The sequence below is a fragment of the Peromyscus eremicus genome, chromosome 3 (assembly GCF_949786415.1).
Source record: "Peromyscus eremicus chromosome 3, PerEre_H2_v1, whole genome shotgun sequence".
In the NCBI taxonomy this organism is placed as follows: Eukaryota; Metazoa; Chordata; class Mammalia; order Rodentia; family Cricetidae; genus Peromyscus; species Peromyscus eremicus.
Genome location: NC_081418.1, coordinates 78,030,229 through 78,056,853, shown reverse-complemented (window position 1 = coordinate 78,056,853; position 26,625 = coordinate 78,030,229). Strand labels below are relative to the sequence as shown.

The following is a 26,625-nucleotide window of genomic DNA, read 5'->3' as shown; positions in this document are numbered from 1 at the left end:
GCTTTAAAATGTAATATGTAATAATATTGTAAATACTATCACCAACAAACATCCTATAGGATGTAATCTGTATAAAATACTTTTAAATTATTTTGTATTTTGTATTTGTATAGTTCTGTTTGTATTTGTATCATTTGGGACTATAATTGCCTCAAATTTTATAGATACAGAAAATTAGTTTAGCTAGTGACAGATACTGTTATACTTCGTATGTGTTATGCTCATATGCATACCTGTTTATCTAGGTGAGTGTAATTGTGTATGGGAATGTTTGCACACACAGGTCAGAGGTCCACATCAGGTGTCTTCCTTAGGTGCTCTCCACCTTACTTCCTGAGACAGGATCTCCTACATTGGCTATCTAATGAGTTCCAGAGACTCACCTGTCTCTGTCTTAGTCCTGGTGAGTGCTGGAGATTTAAACTCAGGTTCTCATGCTTGTGGGGCAGGAATTTTACCCAGCGAACAATATTCCTGATCCATACATTGTGATTCTTACATCACCATCAGCTACAGGACTCTGCAAATCTCATGACTTGCAGGGAAATTGTATTTGGCTTTGCTAATGTTTTTTTTTTTCTACCCTATTTAAATTTTTGATATTGAATGTGGAATCAGACTTTCACTAAAAGATGTGAATAAATGAGTCTAAAGCATGAAGGAGAGGCCAAAATTTGAAAGGAATAAACAAAACAACAAAACCCCTTTACACTGTGTCTCATCACGCTTGTTACTCCATCACTTCTGCAGTTTTCAGAATGCTCTTGTGTTTTTACTGCTATCATAAATGAATTTGAGAATAGACTAGATAATATGCTAGAATTAACACTAGAGAGAAAACTTCAAATATGAATCCATGTGTCTGATGCTAAAGTAGGAATTCTTGCCCACTGATTAATTTATACTGCCTCCATCAACTCCTCCAACTGCCTCCATGTGAATGTACATGCCTGTCTGGCAGAAGGGCTAGAAATGACATGGGGACAAAGAGAAAGAACTTGGGGTAGTCTTTTAACAAATGATAGGATTAGATTCCCTACTCTGTACCTTTTACACACTGAACTTAAAATACTGCACACCTTTCTACAGCTTTCAAGTCACATTTCAAATTAGTGAGTTGTTTGAGAATAAAGGCTATTTTACAGTGAATTCATCTGAAATCCTGTCTAAACTTCCCTCAACAAACTAGAGCAGAGACTCTTGAAAATACAGATGCTGTGATCCCTCCTCTAAGAGTCCTTCTATTCCTGGGTAGTGGCGGATGACACATGTCAGCCCTAACTATACCTGTCCCTTTTAGTTAAGATCCACTATCAGTCTTGTCTTTGGAGTATTCTGACAGTGTGTGGTCACTGAGAGGTTTCCACCGGGATGACGTAGAAGCAATGCCTGACTATCCTTCTGCTTCTATCTACACATCAGTTGCTTGAAGACCCCTAAGCACTGGCCTAAATGGATAGACAAAAAGTTTCTCTTGCCACGGTCATTTTTTTTTTCCTGAACAAAGATAGTCTTTCTTTCTTTCTTTCTTTTTTCTAAAAAAGAGGCTGAATGGGCTGAAGTAAATGATAATTTTGCCAGCCTATTCTAGGTACTTTGTAGAAGCTACTCTGACCATGGCAGCTGCTGCTCTGCCTGATCTAAAGGCTTTCAGGCAAAGGTGACAGGTTTTCTATTTCTGGTGAGCTGAATGCCTCTTCCTTTTGATTCTATTATCAAGCACAGTGGGAAACTTAAAAGAGAAGCTGTCCTGCACAGAGGGCAGAGGCAGCAGACTGGAAGCCAGATATTTAAAAGCCAGAAACAAATTCATAGGGATTTCCAGAAAAAAAAAGAAAAAAAGAAAAAGAAGTGTAGACTCCTGAACTTGAAGCTATAAAGATTACATTCTCTTTCCCAAATGAATAAATAAATAAATAAAACTAGAAATGTCATCAAAATCAATAATAAGTTACCTAAAACAACAATGCCTTTGGCACTCCTACGAAGAATTATGTGGAACTAGACTATAGTGTTGAATTAATTATGGGAGTTGCATCTTAGAAACTTAGAAGAAGGTTCTTACAATTTACTGGACAATATAAGGGTTTATGGACTCCAGCCCCCGTTGCTGTGGCTTGTTGTATAATCCTCTGAAATGTCCAGCCTCAAGCCAATCCTAATACTTACCCTGTCTTTTAGATTATTTATTAGATAAAGTGAATGTCTTTAAGCATGATGAAAAAAATGAGTATAGGTTCTGTTTGTCCCTGCATTTCTTAAAATGTATTGTAAAAATGTCCCCAAATGTGGCTATACATACACTGAAAGACATCTTAATTCTTTGGACTAATGACTAAGGTCATTCTTAAAATTATGAAAAGACTCATAGAACAAAGGTGAGATATTGTCCAACCCTCTTTTTTTTTCTTGATAAATGATCATTTTTTCCATTCTCTTTAACTTTAAATAAGCCAAAGACTTTGCTTTCAAATGCATATTGGTTGCTTCTTTATCTGCCTTGAGCCCCAGACCATTCATATTCAATACTTCATTTCCTGAAGTGCTTTATTGACCATGATCTTGGAGATTACATTTGGTTCCATGCAACATTATAGTTATTATTTTTAATTGAACTTCAGAGTACATTGCTCAATGTAAGAATCAATGAGAAAAAAAATTATTCTGAACATTTCACTGTGCCAATTCAAAAAGCATGCCTCAAGCAATGCTTTAAAAAAGAGAGAGAAAGAAAAGAAAACCTCTAAACATATAAATGGAAGAAGGGGGAAAAGTCTAGAAACTGCAAAATCAGGGTTGGAGAGATGAATTAGGGGTTTAAAGTAGTTGCTGCTCTTATAGGACTGGGGTTTGGTTCTCAGCACCCACACAGCAGATCACAATCATCTACAACTCCAGTCCCAGGAAGTCTTATGCTTTTCTTCTATCCACATACATACAGACATGGACACACATGTACACATTAATATAAAGAAAGAAACTATAAGGTTTGTGCTTTTACAGTCATCCCCTAGACCTCCTTAAATCCCTGGGTGAAAGGTTTGAAACATGCAGGAAACACAAGACTAACTCAAACACCATGGACTCAGTGCTAGTAAGCTAAAATAATTATTCAGAATTTTATGAGGAGATATTGCAGACACACAGTAAATCCTTAACCTGTTATGTTTCAAATGATAATTAAAAGGCCATGTGAATGCTGTTCTGGAAATAGCTACATTTGCTTTCTTTCTTTGATGAACTTTTCCATTTCCAAGACCTCTAGGCAAGAAGGTGATTCCCCTGCCTCCCATCTCTCCAGTGGGCGAGCTGAATGTCAATAACAGACACATGGGGCAACTCTTCCCAGATGGTTGCATTTGGGAGGCACCTCTGTTCATTTCCCAACACCCTAGAGGACCATTTAGTAGAATGGAAAGTGATTTGATTAGTGATTTACTACTTGCTGAGATCTGTTATCATACCTTAGAATGGAACAGAATCTTACTAAGGGGTAACTTTCTCTTTGGTAAAGATGTTTTGTCAACTTGACACAAACTAAAGTCATTTTTGAAGAAGGAATCTTAATTGAGAAAATGCCCCACCAGATTGGCTTGAGGGCAAGCCTTGGTGCATTTTCTTGATTTGTGAATGATATGGTGTGCCAATGCATTATATTAAAAATATCTGTTGCATTCTAAGAGACTGAGCCTTTTGCTGGACCTCACAGCCAGAGCTGATTATGCACCTTAAAGTCACTTAAGACTTTAGACAGCTATCCTACTGCGTACTAAGCCTGTTTGTTTAACCTGCCTTTAAGAGAACATTGCAACAGCCAAACTTACTTGCCTTGGATTTCCCATATAATCAACTTTCACAATCTAAAATAACACATAGCTATAATCTGAAGTTATGTACTCTTTCATGCCCCCAACCTAGAGTAATGCATGCTCATTTTCATGAATGTTATGATAATCATTTGCTAGAGAGAGAAAATAGGCTGAAAGTGGCCTTACTTAAAAAAATATCCACCATAAAAGTTGAAAGCAGCTTTCAAATATTATTTGATAGTGTTTGTTTGTTTGTTATTTGGGTCAAACTTAATACATTGTAAAAAGCTCTGTTAAAGCTTACAATAAAGATTTCTGTAAAGTAGTCTTTATTCCTCCCCCTTCATGTTTCTTTTGTTCGATAAAAGGGAAGGGAAAGACCTTCATCAGGGACAGAAACATTCAGAGAGACCCACACAGACACATGGGGGCAGATTCAAAAATAGCCTTCAGGCAGGCATAGAGATTCCTACAACAGGCAGGAATGATGAAAGCCACAGGGAGAAAGAAGTAGAGAATTCAAATTTGGGCTTGCTCTCAGTTAAATGAGTGCAAGGGGAAGACTTTGATTTCTTTCCTTAAAACATGATTAGTGACTCTGAGTTTGTTATCAACGAGTTTAAACTGACAACAATGTAGAGGCCCCAGCTCACTGTGTATGGTGCCACCCTTGGGATAGTAGTTTTGGGGAGCTATAAGAAAGCAGGTTAAGCAAGCCATGAGGAACAGGCCAGTAAGCAGCACTCCTCCATGACTTCTGTTTCAGTTTCTGCCTCCAAGCTCCTGCCTTGAGTTCCTGCCCTAACTTCTCTAGATGACAGACTGCAAGTTGTCGATAAATAAACCATTTCCTCCTTGAGTGGCTTTTGGTCAGGCTTTTATCGTAGCAGCAGAAACTCAAGTAAGACAGATGTGTTCTAAGACTGTGGCCTCCAGAAGAGGAAAAAATCACACTAGTATTGTTTCTTACTGAAAGGGGAAATCCAGTTATTATATCCAACATCATTTTGAGGTTGATTTTCCCTTTTGCACTGGAGATTTTAACATGTAAATATACTGTTGAAAGTTTCCCAATCCATGAACATGCAAACTGGGCTTGTCTGACTATTGATGATAAGCTGTGAAATGCTGCATATGAAAGGCTGAGGTTCCCTTGGGCAACCTGAGCCCCTTTAGAATAGGCATTTTTAGTGATACATTGTGTACCGTAATAAACTTGCCTAGGGATTGGAGGACAGAGCCAGCCACTAGATTAGACATAGAGGCACACACCCTTAATCCTATCACTCAGGAGGCAGAGATCCAACTGGATCTCTGTGAGTTTAAGGCCACAGTGGAAACAGAGCCAGGCAGTAGTGGCACACACACCTTAAGTCCCAGAAAGTGACATGGCTGAATGAAGAAAGGTTTATATGGCATGAGGAAGCATGCAGTTCAGCTGAGATCCTTTCGGGTGAGGACTCAGAGGTTTTCACTGAGGAAACAAGACTGGCTGAAGAGTTGGCAAGTTGAGGTTGGCTGTGGCTTGCTCTGCTTCTCTTATCTTTCAGCTTTCACCCCAATATCTGGGTCCAGGTTTTTTTTTTCTTAATTATAAGACAATCTAAGATTCAAACAACAGCCATTTACTTTTAACCCTCTTATCTGGCCTGTTATTCTCATGGCCACTGAATCAAACTGTAGGAGGGTACTGGATGCTTACTGGACCTCCAGCCTCTACCAAACATGCTGAATAACATTTGAAATCTGCAGCAAAACTTTCTTCGTTTGCTCTGGCACATGTGAGGGAGAACCATCATTATGTCAACTGAGTGCATTGATCTAGGATTCTCTACTTAAGTTCAAGTTTCTTCCACTTTAAAAACTGTTTTCTTTCATCCATTTACACAGGGTCTCACTGTGTAGCCCTTGCTGACAGGAGAATGTGTGTAGACTCCAACTTACAGAGATCAACCTGCCTCTGCCTCCTTGAGTACTGGGATTAAAGTGTGCACTGCCATGCCTAGCATTTCTTTCACTTTGGAGCAAGTATATCAGTCAGGGTCATTTGTGTTTGTGCTCCCAAACCACCACATTTTTGACTCTTAAGGAGCTAATTTCTGGTTTCTGTTAAAGCACAACTGTCCTTTTACACTGATGTATAAAGGGCAGCCTTCGATGAATTTTTAAAATGAGCTCTTCACTGCTTATTTTTACCAGCTCTAAAAACAACCACCACATGTGTTGAGGGCTCAGAAGTAGTAGTCAGATCTGTGTAAGTTCCTTATGGAAAGCTGGACACTGTGAGAAGCCAGGGCAATGTTTAAGGCCTTGAAATGGCACAGAACATTCTAATTGATAGCTGTATAAATTTGCATGTCTATTTTCTACAAATTACTACAGAACTCAAAAATAAGTACATATTTTTTATAGATCCTTTCAAGTCTTGGTGCATTAGGATCTCATTCTCCCACATGTAACCTGTCTCCAAAGTCTGTATATCTGCTGGGAGACTTCTGAGAACCAGTCTGCTCCCTCTCACTCTTTGAAGAATTCTTTCCAGAAATAGATGGCCCAGTACTCATCTGAGATTCAAGTGGACTTCTATGCAAATTCTGAATGTATTTTCCTATGTAGTGTTGGAACTCAGGAAATAGCATCCCACAACATGGCCCTCTGGTGTGCATTAGTGCCTTGAACTAAGGAAGCTGATGATGGAAAGGGGTGTGGCTCAGTAGTGAGGTGCTTGCTAACCAAATTTTATCCTCAGCACTTGCAAACAAAAGGAGAATGAATGAATAAATGAATGACTGAATGAAGCCCCCTTTTGTTCCTTTATCTTCAAGGCTGAGGAAAGAGTTATCTTTAAAGTTCCTTTTAGGACAATGAAAAAAAATATAGACGGCAGTCAACATAGACTCTCTTCCCAGCATCATATCAACCAAAGAAGATTAATTCATATCTATTATGGGAACAGAAACTAAAAGTCACCCACCCAGAGAGACAGTCACACCCCACAACCTCTGTTGAACATGGCTCTCTAGGAGACTTCATCCACACATCAAGATAGGATGACCATCAATCTTCCTTTTACTTCCCAGAACCTGTCACCACATCCTTCCTGAATACTTAGCCCTTATTTTCTTCAGCAGCTCAGCATGTTACCTAAATTGTAACCATCTGGCTGTTACTTGCATTTCATGTTTCACTTTGTATGGCCCCCGTGTGTGCAATTAATAAATTTGCATGCCTTTCTCACTGATCCGTCTATTACAGTTTATTTCATAGATGCAAATATTAAGTATTCAGAAGGTAAAAGAAAAATGCTCTCCTTACCTAAAGTTTACTTTTTTTTCCTAGAAAAATATCTCTGAACTGCCATCCACCTTATCATCTTTATGTGCAGATCTCTTTGGACTTTCATGCCTAGCCCACTGTGGAAACTGGCAGCAGTTGAAAGCTAAAAGCTGGGAAAATAATCGGATCTTTTAGCTGCCCCAGTGTCTTAAGAATCAGTCTATTACCAACTGTTGAGTACAGTTTTTGTTTCAACATTTTTTTTTTTTTTTTGGTTTTTCGAGACAGGGTTTCTCTGTGTAGCTTTGCACCTTTCCTGGAACTCACTCTGTGGCTCAGGCTGGCCTTGAACTCACAGAGATCTGACTGCCTCTACCTCCCAAGTGCTGGGACTAAAGGCGTGCACCACTACCGCCCCACCAGGAAAGGTTTTTGTCTTGTTTTTTCACACTGTTTACTAAGCTTTCAAAGTGTTTATTGGCAGCTTTCATCCATTGTTGATACTCCTTCATGGGTAGCAAAGGATTAGACACAGGGACTCAGTGTTTATTTTTAGTTCGTATGTAACTTGATGATGTTACTTAATAGTTGTAGATCTCATCTATATCGACAAAATGAAAATAAAAATCTTGAAGGTTCCAATAAGAATTAGAGATACTCAAGCGCCAAGGATAAGAGTAACCAGTAAGTTAGCTGGCAAAGTTATCTCTGAACTCTAACAGTTATAAATCCATGATATAGTCCTTTATAATTCTGCAAAGTAACACAGCAGCCTTCCGGGTTTTATCGTTTGTTCTAATGCTCTTATTGGAGGGATTTTGTGATTAGCTGTTTTGTGTTGTGGCCGTGCTGGCACTACTGAATTACCAAATGACAATTCAGTTTAAAAGTCACCTGAATTGTTCAATTTCCTGTCATACACAATGGCACATCACATTTTCCAATGCAAAATATAATAAGGTCCAAATGACTTTGGCTAGAATATCACAGAAATCACAACAACTGTTTTTACATCTTTGAATTTGCAAGTGACTCTGTCATTCTCTAAACATCCAGAGACAAGTAGTAACTCTGTGTTTTGGAGGTAAATTATATTATATATTTCCAGTACAGTCTCTCGATACTTTTTCTCAATACAGTCTCTCATTGTTTTTTTTCCTAAGAAATCTGGTTTCTCTGACCATACAGGGTCATGCACAGTTACCTCATGTGCAATAGCAATATTAACATATCTGAATGACATCTACCAGCTTAAGAGGTGATATGAATTAATGTGAATCAGAAGAGGAAATTGTCACAGCATTGTTACCTATCAATTCCCTTGATTGTATTCAGTCAGCCCCAATGTGAACCTCTATTCTGGGTTGATATGAATTATATCATCTACATAGATCGTTTTTCCTCAAGTGTTTGTTTATGACAATCACATTTTCCCATTTTTCTCTCACATAGGATGGGAACAATCAGTAGCAGAGACAAAACAAAACCCACAGGCATTACACAGCCAAGACTATGGATTACGTTGTTTCAACAATAAAGAAATGATCCATGGCTGTCCTGAATTCCAGGTTAGATTCAGTTGTAACAGTGATGTCTTCTACTTGTTGATAACTATCACTTTTATTATGTAATTCTGCCTTCATCTTCACAAATACCTTTTCTATGGAGTCGTCTCTGTTGAAGCACTAGAAAGAGACCATCTCATACACAGGTGCTAAAATTTCCTCCACTTCAGTTTCACATCCTTCAGATGAGGTGCCAGTGTCTTAGTTAGGGTTTGTACTGCAGTGAAGAGACACCATAACCACAGAAACTCTTATAAAGAGTTCTTCACTGGGGGTGGCTTACAATTCAGAGGTTTAGTCCATTATCATCATTCATGGAAGCATGGTGGCATGCAGGCGGACATGGTGCTGGAGAGGTACCTGAAAGTTCTTCCAACTGTTCTGGAATCATGTGTATGATGTGGTCATCACGTCTAGCTTGGAATTAAGATTCTCAATACACCTATTCTACCATAGTCTCTGTCCTACATAGGGATTTATCATCATTCCATGCCCTTTCTTCACACATTCACACAGACCCACATACATGCACACACAAGCACGCATGCATACATGTGCACACACATGTATATACAGGCACACACATATACATATATGCATGTACACACACTTTTTTTAAGGGTTTTTTCAGGTCATCAGAATATTTTAAGTTGTTCTATAAAATACTAAGCTGCTTCTATGTGCCAAAGATTCTAAATGAAAATCATCATTTCTCTTATTGGTTCTACAGGATAATATTGGAGTCTAATACTATTGGAATTATTAAATATAACTTTAGTGAGAAAGAGTTACAAAGACACCTGAGCAAAATAGCACAGAGAAATGGGAAATAAAATCACACCCCACGTACATGATGCTAGTCTTGGTGGATGTCACTTGAAACATAAGGTATATGTGATAACAGATTGTGAAAAGGTATGGCCTTCGTCTTACGCCCTTCTCTCTCTCTCTCTCTCTCTCTCTCTCTCTCTCTCTCTCTCTCTCTCTCTCTCTCTCCTTTGCCTTTTTGGGATTCAGTGAAATACTTAGCTTATTATGTGAGCTCTTTTTGAGATTTTTACTTTAACCGGAGCCAAAGCTGAGAAAGCACTACGTAATAAATAAATAATGTGCCTCTTTCTAACTCCAGATGACATATGGAAATCTTTCAAGAAAACCAAGATACACTGAAAACCATTTCAACGAATACAACTAATCATGGAGAATTTTAGGGGAAAGAATTTGCTCTTAGAGAGACAGCACAGTGGGGTGCTGTCTGCTCAGTGAGTAAACAGCTCTTCTTGATGCCAGATATTTAGGGGAAACACATCAGACTCAACATGCAGCCTGGAATTCACTTTGTGTGCTACTCATGCATGCAAGCAGCCTTTGTGTAGTTCCTTCTGTGATTGCAACAGTAGTTTTGAACAACGTTTCCTGTTGCTGGTGCTGTTCAATTTTTGCCTCACTTGGCTCCATTTCATGCTGTTACTTCTTTTGTTTTGAAGGGTTTTTTTTTTAATTGTTTGAGAATTTCATACATTAACACAATGTGTTTTGATCAATTTCTTTTTATGAAGGCTTCTTAATCAGTGTTTGGGGGTTTAATGTTTCAGGACTCTTCATGAACTTCACTTAATAAAAGCATATTATTTAATCCAAATGTTTTCTGCTGTGTGTTTCACAATTAATTTTAATATCACTGATGAAGACAAGTGTACTGTCAATTAGACTTTCAAATAACAATGGAAAGATTTATCTTAATTCAGAGATCCTAAAATATGGAAGACTGTATTTAAGCATGCAAAGCAGAGAAAAGTCATCATTACATCTTTATAGTAAACATCTAGTCACACAATAACTATGAAGTTATTGAATCATTTTATGGAGGATAGGCAGGAGTGTGCTACATTGCATATTTCATGTGAGGCAACTTCACTGAGAATATTGTTTCAAAAACATTTTGAAAACTTTACAGGATGGCCTGCTGCAGGGAAGGAAACTTCCTACAGGTTGGTGTATTATGCTAGCAAGGTTCTCAACATGTGGGCCACGACTCCTTTGACAATGGTTGAACAATCCTTTCACGGAGGTTGAGTACGACCATTGCAAAACACAGATATTTATGAAGTAGCCACAAAAATAATTTTGTGGTTGAAAGTCACCACTGCTGGGAACCAGGTGCTCCCTAAGCCTGCCTTCAGCTATTCGGCACCAGCAGCCACGTCATCACCAGCCACCAAATGAGACACACATACCGTTTAAAAAGTCCAGGCATCATGGCCCACTCTCTTACTCTGTTTCTCTCTGTGTCTCTGTCTCCCCCAACCCCACCCTCCCAATAAATCTCTTGTGTGAGGTACATTGCATGGTGTGATCTTTGCAGCATTCCTTGGCCCTGATTGAGCCACCAAGTTACCCTTCCACAGACACTCTAACAACCACAACATGAGGAAATGTATTGAAGGGTCACAGCATTAGGAAGATTGAGAACCACTGTGCTAGAGGAAACTTTCTGCAGGTAGGTATGCTGTGATGAAGCTCCTCTAGGCAGATGTGCTGTGATTAAGAGGCTTCCTGAAGGATGTGTGTTGTATATATTGTATCTGCCCCAGCACCTGGAAGACTACTGTAGGTATTCTCACAGGAACTAAGGAGTGAACACACACTTCCTTAGAGATGCCACGAATCTTATTTAAGTACAATCAACCCATGGAAATAAGAATTACTAACACCATGTAAATGATGATTGTGTTTCTTGGGCATTTTGTACTTCTTCATATATGACCACTTATGCCTTTTCATTTTAGTTTCTAAGTTTTAGGATTATATTAATGACACAATGAAGTTTCAAATAGTGTAAATTATCAGGTAAAAAAAATCAAATGGCACATTGGTCCTCAATGGCTAACTGTCCTGATATAACTTAGCCTGTTAAAAGAGAGGAAAAACATCTTCATTGTTGTTTCGCACTAACACCAAGTACTTGGGATACTTGATTAAAAAACAAACAAACAAAAAACAGGTGCTGACTGGCAAGAAACAGAAAAGAGACTGCAGAGAAACTGGAGGCAGGGTCTGTCTGACTAATGCTTTTGTTTCCTCTATTTCAAGAAATACTTCTGTGGCTTTGCATATGGTAAAAAACAAAGTCATTTATAGGTAACATCATTCTGTAAAAGGTCTTTGTGCTGTCAATCCAGTAACACATGCCCTCACGGCTCAGTTGTCATAATGTATTTAATCTAAACCAATAAGAGTTCTGCTTGTTGTTTGTTTGTTGTTTTCTGTTTCTTTTTTTGATTGAGAAGACAAAATGGCAAAGCAAATGGCCTCAGTAACTGAACTCTGAGCTGGATCTCTCTAGCTCTTTTTGGCAACATGGGCATGGGAACTTAGTTCACTCTAGTGAACCTTTCTAAATGTCTGGACTTAGTATAGCTCTTACAGTGTTTGATAAAGACCGATAAAGGACACGTGGTGTTTTCCGAGCAGGTCCAGTTATGTGACAGAGCTGGTATGTCTTTCTGGTTCCCTATAGACCTACCACAACCCTCATTGTGTACTCTATGTTGGAAGAGACAAGCACATTCTGGCTTACTCAGGGTGTGGCCTGACTTCTGGCTGAAGTTTTAACTGGAGGGACATGGAAAGTGCTGGTAAAGCAGTGGGAGTGTGTGGTGATATTGTGTTCCCCAAAATATTGTGCACCCTAATAAACTTATCTGGGGTCAGAGAACAGAACAGCCACTAGATACAGAGGCCAGAAAATGGTAGCACTCACACCTTTAATCCTAGCATTCCAGAGGTAGAGATCCATCTGGATCTCTGTGAGTTCAAAGCCACACTGGAAACAGCCAGGCATGGTGACTCACGCCTTTAATTCCAGGAAGTGATGGCAGAAAGCAGAAAGATATATAAGGTGTGAGGACCAGGAACTAGGTTGGTTAAGCCTTCAGGCTTTTGAGCAGCAGTTCAGCTGAGATCCATTTGGATAAGGACTCAGAGGCTTCCAGTCTGAGGTAACAGCATCAGCTGAGGAACTGGCGAGATGAGGTAGCTGTGGCTTGTTCTGCTTCTCTGATCTTCCAGCATTCACTCCAATACCTGGCTCCATGTTTGTTTTTATTAATAAGACCTTTTAAGATTCCTGCTACAGGAGTGAGACAGGAGTAGCTTGTGTTTTGGTGTACGGCATCTTCCTGGTCGTGGTTTGAGCAGGGACTTTGCAATCTTTTCCTGTCCCAACATCCACAGACCCCAGGATTATATCATTTGCTCTGGTTCCAGCTGCTGAAGTCCCTTTCAGCCTCCATCAAACCCCAGGTTTATCTACCCACCCATGCCCAGGTGCTGCAGCACCCCTGTTGATTCCTTTAGTGGAGTTCACTGTTCTGTGACAGTTACCTCGTTTAATCCTGTTCAATAAATTTCCTGACTCTCCTAATTACTGCCTGCCTCTAGGGTCCCCATCTAATGGAGTCTCAAATTACTTTATCTATGTTTGACTGTTTACATCAGATCACTAAAATATCATTAATAAAGGTAAAAATGGGTGTTTCAAAACTGAAGTAAGTAAAGTCAGCTTCATGACTTCTTGTAACTGATGGTATATGTTTTCTTTTTCTATTTATTTATTTGGTTTTTTGAAACAGGGTTTCCCTGTGTAGCTTTGCGCCTTTCCTGGAACTCACTCTGTAGCCCAGGCTGGCCTGGAACTCACAGAGATCCGCCTAGCTCTGCCTCCCGAGTTCTGGGATTAAAGGCATATGTCACCTCTGCCCGGCCATATACATTTTCTAAAAAGTAAAGTGGGTGAGTGGAATTGACTAGATTTCTGTTGTAATATCATAAACATTAAAAAGTCATTCCTGGGGACTTACACTGGGCTCTTCACCTCTTGGGTAAGTATTGGAGATCTATTCCTGGAATAAAAGATACTAGGGCAGTGGTCACACAGCCAGTTCTAGTTCAACTGTAGATGGAGCCATGGTTCTGCAATAGCCTGATAACGAATGCATCAAGATTTAGGAGTAACTGGGTGAACTGAGGGGGTGTGGCTATCAATTTGGATGGAGAGAGCTTGTAAGATGACATAACAGAGTTAGATTTAGAAACATGCATATAGGAAATAAGCAGGAAGGACAGTGTCAGATTGAGTCCTGTAAAGGAATAAGTAAGTGTGTGAAGATATTACACACTGGCTGTAAACTGTGTGAGTATAAATCCTCATTCAACGGGGCACCCAGCTGCTAAGCTCACTCTAGACAACAGGGAAATCAAACTGCTCGCCTAGTCACTAGTGGTCTGCTCTCAGGATCTGTGCATGGCTTAGTTTACCACAAACAGACAGGGGAACCTGGGATAGGCGGCGGCATTACCACCACAGGAAGCACGTCCTCCATGAACAAAACCATTTTATTCAGCCTGGAAATGATTTTAACATGATTGGTCCTATGAAGCTCTCTCCATAAAACTCACTTTTACCTCAGTCAAAATTGAAAGGTCCCTAATTCTCCAGTCAAATAGCATCCCATAGATGTCTCACTTCTCTCTCTAATCACAGCAGGAGTGGAGAGAAGCTGATTCACTACATAGGGGAAGGAGTTAAAAGGTCTGGAGGGGAGGCTTGTTGGATTGGAATTTCAACTCTATTCTGTCATCTGTGGAGTCTTTCACATTTTTTTTCTTTTCATCTTGTGGTTGATTTGTTTTACTCATTCATATTTTGGTGGGTTAGAATAGTTTACACTCTGAATACTGAAATCACTGAAATAGATGATATATACAGAGGACTTCACAGGGGATCTGACACAGTAAATAATAAATCTTAACTAGTTTACGCAGAGTCCATCTACCAAATTCTAATCATACCTCAAGATTAGGGTCTGTGTTAGGTACTCTCTATATATTGCCAAGCCTATCATATGCTAAATACTAAATAATTATGTTCTAGGCATCTGAATTTGTTAATTTGCTTTAAAACTCTGTTTTTCTTTCTCTAAGAAAATCATGCACCAGCTTTTATGGTGTTTGTCAGAGTTTACATGATAATTAATAGAAAAGAGATTAGTAATAGTTGTTTGTACTTCAACTGGCTATCTTTTAACTATTAGCACTTAACTACAAATTGATGTCCACACACTTAGGTTCAAACAGAAGCATAATCACATTTCAGTTGTAAATCATTGGTGAAATAATTATAAGTGAGAGCCTTGCTAAAATAACAACTAGAAATAAATTATAGATATGCCAAAAGAGGGAATAGGCTACTTATTTAGATTTACTTTTGTGGATGTCTAAGATAATTTTTAAGGAAATTATGTTTAGATCTGTTAATTCATATTAAACAAGTATACAGAGAGCTTGGTATTGAAGATCCAATTGTTATCAACATACCAAATAGCCTTTTTCGTTCGCTAATTCTGCAATTAATTCAGCCTGTAAGAGACCTTTTCCTACTTTAAAAAAAATCTATTTTATCTTCTTAAGTATGTATGTGTATGTGTGTGGGTCTCTATGGGGGTAGGCATGCATGGTACCAGTGCCCAGAGGCCATTGTCATTGGATTCCTTTGGCGCTGGAGTTACAGATGGTTGTGAGCCTCCTGACATTGATGCTGGAAATCAAACTCAGGTTTCTTATAGAGCCATGTGAGCTGTCAGTCACTGAACCACCTCTCCAGCTAAAGATGACAGAGAATGAAAACAATTTGAATTTCCGCCACTGGGCAGTGGTGGTGCATGCCTTTAATCCCAGCACTCAGGAGGCAGAGGCAGGCGGATCTCTGTGAGTTTGAGGCCGGCCTGGACTAGAGAGTGAGTTCCAGGACAGGCTCCAAAACTATACAGAGAAACCCTGTCTCGAAAAGCCAAAAAAAAAAAAAAAAAAAAAAAAAAAATTGAATTTCCAACAAGCGAGTAGAATTGTAACAAATGTCCCATATAAATAATCCCATTCACAGAATCATAAATGATAAAATGATAAAAGACAGTCACATATATCTTTTTTTAAAAAATCTGCTAGTAGCCCCAGAAAGCCACACTAAATGCTAGATAAGCATCTATTAAACAACTGGGCGGTCTCTGCATTGATACCTCTATGTGCATCCTATTGTTCAAGGGATAGATGTGTCTGAGGAGTCCCTCTTCATATAATGTATAGAAAACTGTAGAAAACCAGATCTAAAGTCTAAGGGAGAGTCTATCAAAAACATATTACTGAAAACGATAGTCTACAGAAATCAAATTCAAATTCACAGAGATGGGAGGCTGAGTCACATGACCATTGAAGCTCTTAGAAATTATAGTCAAGGTTCATTCAAAAGCTATTTTTAGATTATGACATTAGTTGAGAGAAGAAAAATCAATGAAAAACAGAGGACATTCTACGGGCCCAAACCACAAGGTTAGAAGGGTGCTTACCAGTACAGTCACCACACGAAGAACCACGCCTCTCATGTTGTTCTCCAGTTTCTTGTCAGTCAGTGACCCATTCAGACCCGTCACAGGATTCCAGCACCCAAGCTGAAAGGCAAAGTATCTTTGGTTACTTTTCTTTAAAGAGCAGCCCAGTCACCTCTGTGTAGACCTTATAGAGAATCGTGTGATACCTCACGGAATAACTGGTATGGAAAACTTATCTCTTTTAATAGCAAATGAAGCCATCAGAAATGCCATCTCCTGCCTTTAAATACCATCATATGGCATATGTCAGAAGCCAGCGTGCTTTACAAGAATCATGGAGGACGTATGAATTAATGAGGAGCCACATATCCGCCAATAACTCCATCACTGTAATGTGCTAATTGGAAGAATAAAAGTGCATGTAACCCTTGCAAAATTTCTCACTAACATAGCAGTTACTTCCTAAGTTAAACTCTCCCAGAGCCTTAATGCTGTCATTTAATTGTACAGTGCTTTTAGTGGAATAAAGAGCTTTAAAATAGTAAAAACATTTTATATGGATAGAAGATCAACTACTTTTACGTAGGGGATAGTGACATATAAAGTGTGTGTGTGTGTGTGTGTGTGTGTGTGTGTGTGTGTGCGCGCGCGCGCGCGCGCGCGCGCTTTAAGTATTCACAATACATAAAAACAATGTAAATGTTTTTGGTCAGTGCTGTTAATTTTCTTGGAATATTTTGACAACGCTCTTTCCATGAGGAAACCATAGGCTAATTATTCTTTATTGTTCCAAATGGTGGTTTAATGCATGTCTGCCCTCATATAGTTATTGCCTCTTGTAGTATCCAAATCTGAGGGCTATCCATTTTTTAAATTATTGCCTTCAAATGTCAGAGGAATAAAAGTTGATGAGTCTCAATTAGAACTAAGGAGGAAAGAAAGAAATGAGGAGGCTCGCATTAATGAGTGACATTTCAAGAAAGAGAGAAGAGGGTATGTGCACAGTGGGAATGATGTCGGGCTTTTATCCCAATGCCAGCTCCACGAGCCTTCACACTGAGACCTGTTCTGTGAGTGCAGGAGGGAAAATTGTAACCCAGCTTCAGTCATATTTGGAAACAATTTGATTAATTGAGTTATTACAGGGGCACCTGGTTGCTTGTGCCATTTCCTCCAATGATTTATTTCTTTGTACTGAGTTTTGTCTGTAGCTTCCAAAGTCATCAACATACTGGCAAGTCTCCCTCACAAACAAATAACTTAGGTGATTCTTATTAAAGCACAAGTGTCTCTTTGAGCTCCCCAAAGGTGTTTAATTAAGAAAAGTAAAATGTGTTCAATACATTGCGAGAGACAGAGATGTCACAATATGATCAACAAAGCCAGGTTTTTCTTTATTAAGATAATTTGGAAAAGCCTGATAATTGTTGGTTTCAACTGTAAAAGCACATTAAATTCATACCATGATATGTCATTCTTAGTTACATAAAAGTCTAATTAGAAGTTAGATCCAATTAGCAAATCCAAATGTGTTGAAAAGTCTAATTATCAGAGCTAGTGTAGCCCTCTTGCCAAATTTAAAAGCTTATGGAAATTCTTTTGAGCTTGTGTTCTTTTCTGAGGTTACTGAGAGTCTATCCTCAATTGCATTGTTTGACAATCACTTTTCTAATTACTTCAAGATTTTATTTTCCTAGACCAAATATTGGTGGGGAAATGGCAATGATGACGACACTGAATTCCTAGATTCCTACAGGCTAATCACTTGATTTCCAGCTTAACAAATGACATGGAAGACAGACTTATTAATGAGGACATGGCCCAGCTGCTGCAGCAAAGACAGGCATGTCTTTTTGCCTCCAGAGGTGTGTTTTAAGTTTGATCAGACTGTGGTCAGTTTGCCCAAAAACCTGATCTCTATCACATCAATTCACCTTTACCTTCTTTGGGCATCTGCTGCAGTAAGGTTGGTAGAATAATACATACCATGGTATTTCTGAACCATGAACCGTCAAGTTCCGAATTTCTGAGTCATGGCCTTATTTGACTACAACTAAATACAGTCAGTATTCTATAAAATTGTTTTGTTTATTTGTTTTGGTTTTGGGCTTTTGTGTTTTGTTTTGTTTGTTTTTTGTTGTTTTTTTTGTTTTTGTTTTTTTTTTTTTTTTTTTGGTTTTTTTTTTTTTTTGAGATAGAGTTTCTCTGTGCAGGCCTGGCTTTCTTGGAACTCATTATGTAGACCACGCTGGCCTTCAACTTAGAGATCTGCCAGCCTCAGCCTCCCAAATGCTGGGATTAAAGGTGTGCGCATCCACTGCCTGGTAATATTCTTAAAAATTTAATGCGTTCTCTTGTACTTAAGTTGGAAATAACAAGAAAAAGTGGACTGGGTAGAAATAGGTAAATATTTGTCATATTTGTAGTAGGTTGGACACTATTTGCATTATTTATGATATGTGATGTCTCTTCTCATTTTGCTCTTTAACTTTCATTTTGTGTAAGACTGTCCCAAACACATACATATTTATATGCATATAGGCTGCAAGACAAATGGATTTTCCCGCATGATGACGTTGAGTGTTCTGTGCTATTTTTTGATTTGCGCATTTTGACAGTAACACTTGCCTGTAGTTCTTGTCTCTTAATAACCTCAGGCTGGACTTTAAGATCAGTGAATCCCTTCTCTGTCAGTACTTCTCTTACGTGTACGAAGATTTCTCAAATAATCACCATGAACACCAAAATCTATTATCTTCTAAGAGTAGATAACAATTACAGGAAAAATATTTGGGATATAGGGTTTTTTTTTAAAAGTAGAAATAAAATATAATACTGATTATATATCCAAATGGGCCACAGAAAACCACTGAGAAGTCAAAATGATAGGTATTTCCTATATAGACCACATTTTGAAAGCATTCTTAAATAATTTCTGAGTGTCAGTCACAGAGTTGATGTTTTATGCAGGGCATTTAACTGTCCCAGCAACTTCATGAGATGGCCCTCTTAGCATTACTATTTCATAGACATCATCACACCTAAGGTCTCACATAAGGTCACATGTCTACTAAGAGATGAAACTAGGGTTGCAACTAATTTCATGTCAGTTCCATTGTTGGGATTTTAAAATGAATTTTGTCTCATGCCTGCCTAATCCTTTTCATAAGCGTGATGCATTTGAGGTGGTAGAAGATATATTTATGTTTCTGTGTTAAGGAAATTGAGGTGTATAACTGAAGTAGTTTGCTCAACATAAAACTTTCAAAGCAAAATTATCATAATTTTATAAGATTTACACACTATAAAATGTGTCAATTAACTGAGAGTTTTACTTTTCTTAACTCAATTAATTCTCAAAACCCTTGAAGGAAGGGATGATTCTTGTCCACATGTTGTAGAAGAGGAGTCTGAGAACAGCTAGGCGCTCTCTCTGTCTATCCTGTTGTCTATCCTATTATTGTTTATCTGTGTAGCAGTCAAGATGGCGGCAAGTAGAGGGAGGAGTAGAAAATGAAGTAAACACAAGGTGTTCAAAAACATCGCAATGTTCTGTTTTGAGAGATCAACTTAGTTAAAATAAACGCCAAACTCATGTAAGTTCCTCTAAGTCATAAGGACATGTCCTAGACAATGTCAGATGGACATAAACAACAGCAGCACACAGGGACAGTGCTGAACTCTCACATCTTTCTGACGCATTTCTCATGTATCAAGGTCTCTTGTTTTTTGCGCATATTCTCTCATCTCCCTGAGGTTCACTTCAAGTTATTCTGCTTGATGTTAACAATTCCTTCCAATAATAAGCAACCAAAAGTAAGTGATGTTCCCATATATTAACATTGAATCACTGTTTACAAGAAGTAATACTCCTTGAGGCAGAGCAACCCTGAGAGGCAGAATGTTTGCGCAACTCTGGAGGGACTGCACCCAGGGCCAAACACAGGGCTTCTCTAGCTACCTTTCTGCTGTCGTTTGAAATCTCCCGAACTTGACGGCCCTGGCAGTATGGTGAAGGTTGTTTTTTTGTCTGGCTAGGTTTTTGCTTTTGCTTCTGTTTTGTTTGTTTGTTTCTCTTTTTCAAAGAAATTGTAGAGTAATAGTGAGAATACACACAACCTCATACTTTCTTTTACAAAGGATTTTTGTTTTCACGTAAGTGTGTGGGTGTGCACACATGATTGCTGGTACCCTTGGAGCCTAGAAAAGGGAGCTGGAGCTGGAGTTACTGGTGGTTCCAAGCTACTTGATGAAGGTTCTATGAGCCGAACTTCAGTCCTCTGCTAGAGCAACCAGACTCCTCAACTGTTGAGTGTCTTTCCAGCTTCCTCATCTCATTCAGACTCTATTCAGTTAAATGATAGAGTACGATCTCCAAATTAAAAAAAAATTGACTCCTGCAGCAAATGGAATTTGCAGAAAGTCTCCCTGTTAATGGTGAAAAGGATTTACTATCTAGGTACTGAGGAGATGCCTCCGTGAGTAAAGTGGTTGATGCACAAGCATGAGAATCTGAGTTCGAATCCCCCAGCACCATGTTAAAACTAGACACAGGGAATGTACACACTTCCATAATCCCAGTACTGGATCTCAGGGATGTACTTTTCAACCAGTCAGTCCAAAACATGGAGCCCCAGATTCACCAAGAGACCTTTTAAAGAAAAGAATAGTGGTAGACACTTGAATTTGACCTCTTGCCTCTCCATGTTTGTGCACGTGCATGTGTATATGCTCCTACATACATGCATAGCCATGCCTATACACCCCCCACACACACACACATTTATCCAATGTCCAGGTCCTGGAAATCTTGAAAACATTGGGAAGACTTAAAAAGTAAAGACCAGAAATTCTACATCTTTTCAACAGCTGTATATAGATTTCTTGTATTTTCTGGTTATTGCCTGAAGTCATTTCAGAACCTTTAAAATGCTTAGTGCTCTAATTATTTCCTTCATTGGAGCTTTGGCAATAATAACCATGTAGTCTCAGTTAAATCAATGGAATAGCTTGTGTTCAACAAACTGGCTGATGCATTTGCATGAGCACAGTAGCGTTCCTAACATTAATGCATGCTAACAATCAAGTTTATATATTTACTCTTTTCTCCTCAATGCTTCACTTTTCATTGGCCACAGGCTGCAAAGGATGACTTTTGACTCTGGAGTTTCACATCACTGTTTTTCAAACAGTGTTGGATGTCAAAAAGAGCTGAACTGTTCAACTTTAATTTTATGCTTAATAGTTTGTAGACTTTAATAAGGGGAGTCAAGAGAGCTCTAATTGAATATGAATAGAATGGCCAGCATTTATGGGCTGTGCTCACATGGAATCAAGGGATTCTGGCTATATTATCAAAGCACCAGGGAGGACATGGCACATCCTGTACTGAGAACTTAGGCTGCCAACTTCTTCCACTTATTTCCTCAGCCTTTGGGCTAAAAGGGGAAACAGCTGATATGCAGTCAAGCCAGTTTTAAAGGCAGAGGTTTAGAAATGTGAAGGATTTATTTGGTAAATATTGCATCTGCAATGGTCTAGAAATACAAGGAAAACTACATTTGGCATATTGACTCAGAAACATTCTTTATAAAGCTATACGGCAATGTTTTCTGCTTAGACATGCACCAGAATGTGGTGGCTCAGTAACTGTCCCGATATTAATTCTCTTTTTGTTACTCTCCAACCATAAAGTAGTTTCAATTTATAAGACTTGCTTCCTGGGTCATAGTTAGGTGCTTCTATGGGTCTGCTCCCACAGCTGGGCCACTGCCACAGTCCTTCTTTGAGCTTACAGGGAATGATTTCCATGCTTGCGTTTCTGGCGGGAAAATGTCTTTGAAAAAAAAAAGTAAACAGAAAAAAAAAGCCAGGCAATGGTCTCAGCACTTGGGAGGCAGAAAGCAGGTAGATCTCTGTGAGTCTGAGGCCAGCCTGGTCTACAGAACTAGTTCTAGGACACAGTCAAGGCTACACAAAGAAACTCTGTCTTGAGAAAAAAAACAAAAAACAAAACCCCAGAGAACAACAACAAAAACAGAAAAGAATCAAATGACTCAACCACTTGTGTGTGTGTGTGTGTGTGTGTGTGTGTGTGTGTGTGTATTTGTGCATGTACCTTGCTATTGAAAACCAAAAGTGGCCTGTGAGATGGCTCAAAGGGTAAAAGGGGATTGTCATTAAGCCTGAGAACTTGAGTTCAATCCCCAGAACCCACACAGCAAAAGGAGAATCGACTCCTGCAGGTTGTCCTCTGGCCTCCACGTGTGCACCCTGACATCCGTGAGCACATATACCATACCATATGCAAATGCATGTGAGTAGGAAGATAAAAGCTTCTACAATGCAAAGAAGATGCCTACAAAAGAAGAATATGACAAACAGCACACACACACATACACACGTACACATACACATACACACAAACATATAATAATAGAAAAGGCTCAAATATATTAGGCTTTCATAATAATCACTTTCAGTTATCCGCTATTGTTTAACTGATTTAATACTATGGCATAATGATGCTTTCCTTTCTTTCATATCTCTTCCTGGCATTAAGCCATCATTATACTGGACTTAGGGGCCACATGCCACAGCAATTAACATTACATACTGAAGAACTCGATTGCTTAAGTTTGAGCAGTTCCCAAAAGTTAAGAGGTGAATTATCCTGGCCTCAGTTTCCTCAGTCTCATATGGGAGTTAGAAAGGACTTTGTCCCAGGTCTGTTAGACCATTGGTTGATGTCATATGTTTAAAGCACTGAGACCTGTTCCTAGCACAAAGACTGAGGGAGAGCTTGGTGGTGTTTATTGGCTGGATTCTTTTGTTCCTGCTCAATCCTGTTCCCAGAGCGGTTTCCTAGTTTAGTAATAAAACACATTTCTAAAGATGGAGTTCAAAGCTATATTGGAACCTAGAAAAATCTGAAAATTTGTGATGATTCAGCCAAAACCTAGAACAATGAAATAAGGATCTCATGGTGGGGTCCTCAGTCCTCAGCACTGTATGAGTCTTCCGAGATGATTTCCATTCACGGGTGAGACAATTCCAAAATATGCTGGAGAACCAAGGAAATGAAACTTACCAACTGACTATTTTACACCATTATGCTAAGGTCTCTCTTCTACTGGTGTCTTTTGCAAAGGCTGGCAAGCAACATCTTCTTCAGTAAGCTATTTATGTTCCTTAATTGAAATTGAATGTGAATGTAAAATCTCTGTGAAGCAAGAATGTTGCCTACCTTGCCCATGGGTGTACTTGGGTTGTCTCAGTGTGGTTGTATGGAAACCACCAGATAGGTCCCAACAGATGCAGGCATGAGTTAGAACTCATGCTTTCCTTATTGTTCATCCATTTCCCTTGTTCTCCAATTAAAACTAAATTTAACAAAAACCCGAGGCCCAGTCTGAGCATGGCTCCTTCTCCCACACTGCACCCTGGCCATTCTCTTCATTTTTCAGGATGGCTCATCTCACTCAAACCAAATGTGATTAGCTTTGCATTTCCATCTTAACAGAATGTTCTTTTTCGATAATATTTTAGCATTTAGTGACTAAACCATATAAAGCTTGCTGGATTTTTGTTGTTGTTTTTTTTTGTTTCATCTTGTATTGAAATCACCTGGCAGCTCAACTCCCCCTAGATCTCTTCAGTCCTTGACAGAGCTCATTTGGTAATGTTCATATTTATTGAAGACTTCTTATGAGGCAGAAACGGTGCCAAGCTCTGGATACTATTTAATTTATGGTTTTGCTCTACTTGTGTCAGGAAAGTACTAAATTATCCCAATTTTAACAGATGTGGAAATGGAGAATTAGAAAGATTAATTGACCTGTTTCAGGTTGTTTAGCTAGCTAGTGACGGAGCCAGAATTTGAACACGGGTGGTTTAGCTTTAGAAACCGTTAGGGCATTCTGACCTTAGTCATTAAGATGCTTTTTCAGACTGAAGGAAAACAAGGTGCATATAGACAGATCTAATGGGTTTTTGAAAATTCATTTTCCAGACACCAGACTTTGAGGAACTGTAATTGCCTATGCTAAACACCCCTTTCGTTTTTCAGTGATCCATGCTTGTCTTCCACTATATGGAACTAAAGACTTGTGACTAATATACACGGAGAATGCGTTGTATTTTGTGAATGAGTTCTGTAACTATGTCAGTGTGGAAAAAGACTGGCTTGTAATGACTGATCAGGAAGACATGAGCATTGAACACTGGATTTTCAAGTTGAGTTTTTTCTTTCAGAAAAATTGATGTTTTTGAGTCTTATTCTCTTCTACTAAGATGAAATAGGTTGTTTCTCTTTACTACATTTGATTTGTCTAGTGCAGTGGTTCTCAACTTTCCTAATACTTCAACCCTTTAATATAATTCCTCACGCTGTGGTGACCCCAACCATAAAATTATTTTTGTTGATAATTTATAACTGTAATTTTACTGCTGTTATGAATTATAATGTGAGTACTTTTGGAGATAAGAGGTTTGTCCAAGGGGTCATGACTCATAGGTTAAGAACCACTGGTCTAGCATGTGCATGTGTGTGCATGCACATGCCACTGCACATATGTTGAGGTCAGAGGAAAGGAAGGCTTGTGGGATAGCCATGTGGGGTCTAGGGATCAAACTCAGGCTGTCAGGCCTGGCAGGAGAACCTTTACCTACGGAGCCATTCATTGGTTCCAGGTGGCTCTTAGATTATCAGCAAAGTAAATTAAAACACATAGAAACACGATGAGTGTAAATGCAAAGACCATTGTATCAACTAAAGGGAGACATAGAAACATTTATAAAACCCTTAACTTAATTTTGTTTGCAGATATGCATCAAGTACCTAGAATGCTACTCTGCACATAGTTTATAAATAGTAGATAGTTGGCAGAGGAATTAATTGGCTTTTTTTCTCAAAGGAAACAATAACTTCCAGTAGTGTAGAGGCATTTTGTAGCATGAGACATTCACCATAAGGTGAGGGATGAATCATCTTATCTCATGGAAACTGTCTCGCAGTTTTTTAATAAATTAGATTTCTAACCAAAGCCATTCTTGTGGGGGAACAAGAAGCTATTGTTCAGGCTTCCCTGTCACATCCATTGTAGAATGTGAAATCAACATTACATTCAGTTTACCTCATGCATAGTAATGTATGTTTAAGTCACCAAGAGGTTTTCCTTTCAGGATCCCTCTTCATTGCATATCTGTGCTCAGACATTGTTGAGGCATTTATTGCTTGTATATATTGTATATAGTTATTGTACTTATTGTATATAGTTTTTCTTATATTAGTTATAGCTTTTTTCTTTTTTCTTTTTGTTAGAATAGAAGGGGGAAATGTGGTGATATTTTAATTGTGCTGAAATGTGATATTTTATTTGTATGTTAATAAATAAAGTTGCCTGGAGATCAGAGGTCAAATAACGGCATGGTAGCACACGCTCTTAATCTGAGCACATGGCAGGCATAGTCTCTGTGTGGTCATGGACACAGCCAAGCATGGTGACACGAGCCTTTAATCCCAGTACCAACCATAGAGACCTGGAGGTCTGTATAGACAGGCAGTGATGAGGAAGTCATGTGGCTGGGCTTAGAGCCAATGAGAAGACAGAACAGAAAGGCAATAAAAACACAAATCAGGCAGGAAAAAATCTCTCTCTGGGGAAGCTACTGCTGGTTGTGGCTATTGCTCTGATTTCTTTGGCTATTTCCTCTGTATTTGTCTCTGTGATTCTTATTTACTAAGACTGTTTAGAATTTCATCTACACAGACTCAATACAAAAACAATGATTTTGGGTTTCACTGGTAATTGTGAATCACCAAATGATTGGCCATACCTATGAGTATCCTTAGCACCTTTGAAGACAATTCTTATTTCACTGCAGAATGTTACAAACATTTAAACAGTTGAGACTTCCATAAGTTAGGATTTCCTCATTAAGTATAATGTAAAATGCTAGCATATACATAGAGAATTACCATGTCTTTGTGGATTTGTTTTCTTATCGTTCTTCTTATCAACTATGTTAAATATTCTCAATATACATCTATTGTCAAGGAATAGATAGAACAACTACTTATATCTGAAAATCAAGAGAAGGGGCAAGAGGGGTTGGAAAATGAGTCTTGGACCTACTGATCAGAACAATATGTAAGAGATTTAGCAATGAATGATCTATAAACACCTCAAGAACACCAGCATGTATCCACATGTTCATACAGTCTAGCTCAGCCTTGGTACACTCACAGAGGTCTCAGTCTAGAATCTCATCCAGTGGCTGTATATACCTCTACTATTCTCATTTCTCCATTTGGAACCACACATTAAAGACTAGGACATTTGAAAGCATCCTTAGATGTGGTGATATATTGTGTACCCTAATAAAATTTGCCCGAAGATCAGAGAACAGAACAAGCCACTAGATTAAATACAGATGCCAGACAGTGGTGGTACACACCTTTAATCCCAGCACTTGAGATCTCATGCCTCGGTTACCAGTATTTGGGAATTACATTCGCCTTTAATCATAGCAGTAGGAAAGAAGTAATATGGCTGGGTGGAGAAAGCTATATAAGGCGTGAAGAGACAG

At 38.8% G+C, this 26,625-nt stretch overlaps 1 protein-coding gene across 1 annotated transcript in view; it reads right to left on the bottom strand.

Annotated features, from left to right (window-relative positions):
• The window catches only part of Grid2 (glutamate ionotropic receptor delta type subunit 2), a 664,169-nt gene that overhangs the window by 314,258 nt on the left and 323,286 nt on the right, over positions 1-26,625 (bottom strand). The window contains exon 8 of the mRNA XM_059257052.1: positions 16,054-16,155. Within this exon, the coding sequence (XP_059113035.1) occupies positions 16,054-16,155 (102 nt within the window). The remainder of the gene's footprint in view (positions 1-16,053; positions 16,156-26,625) is intronic.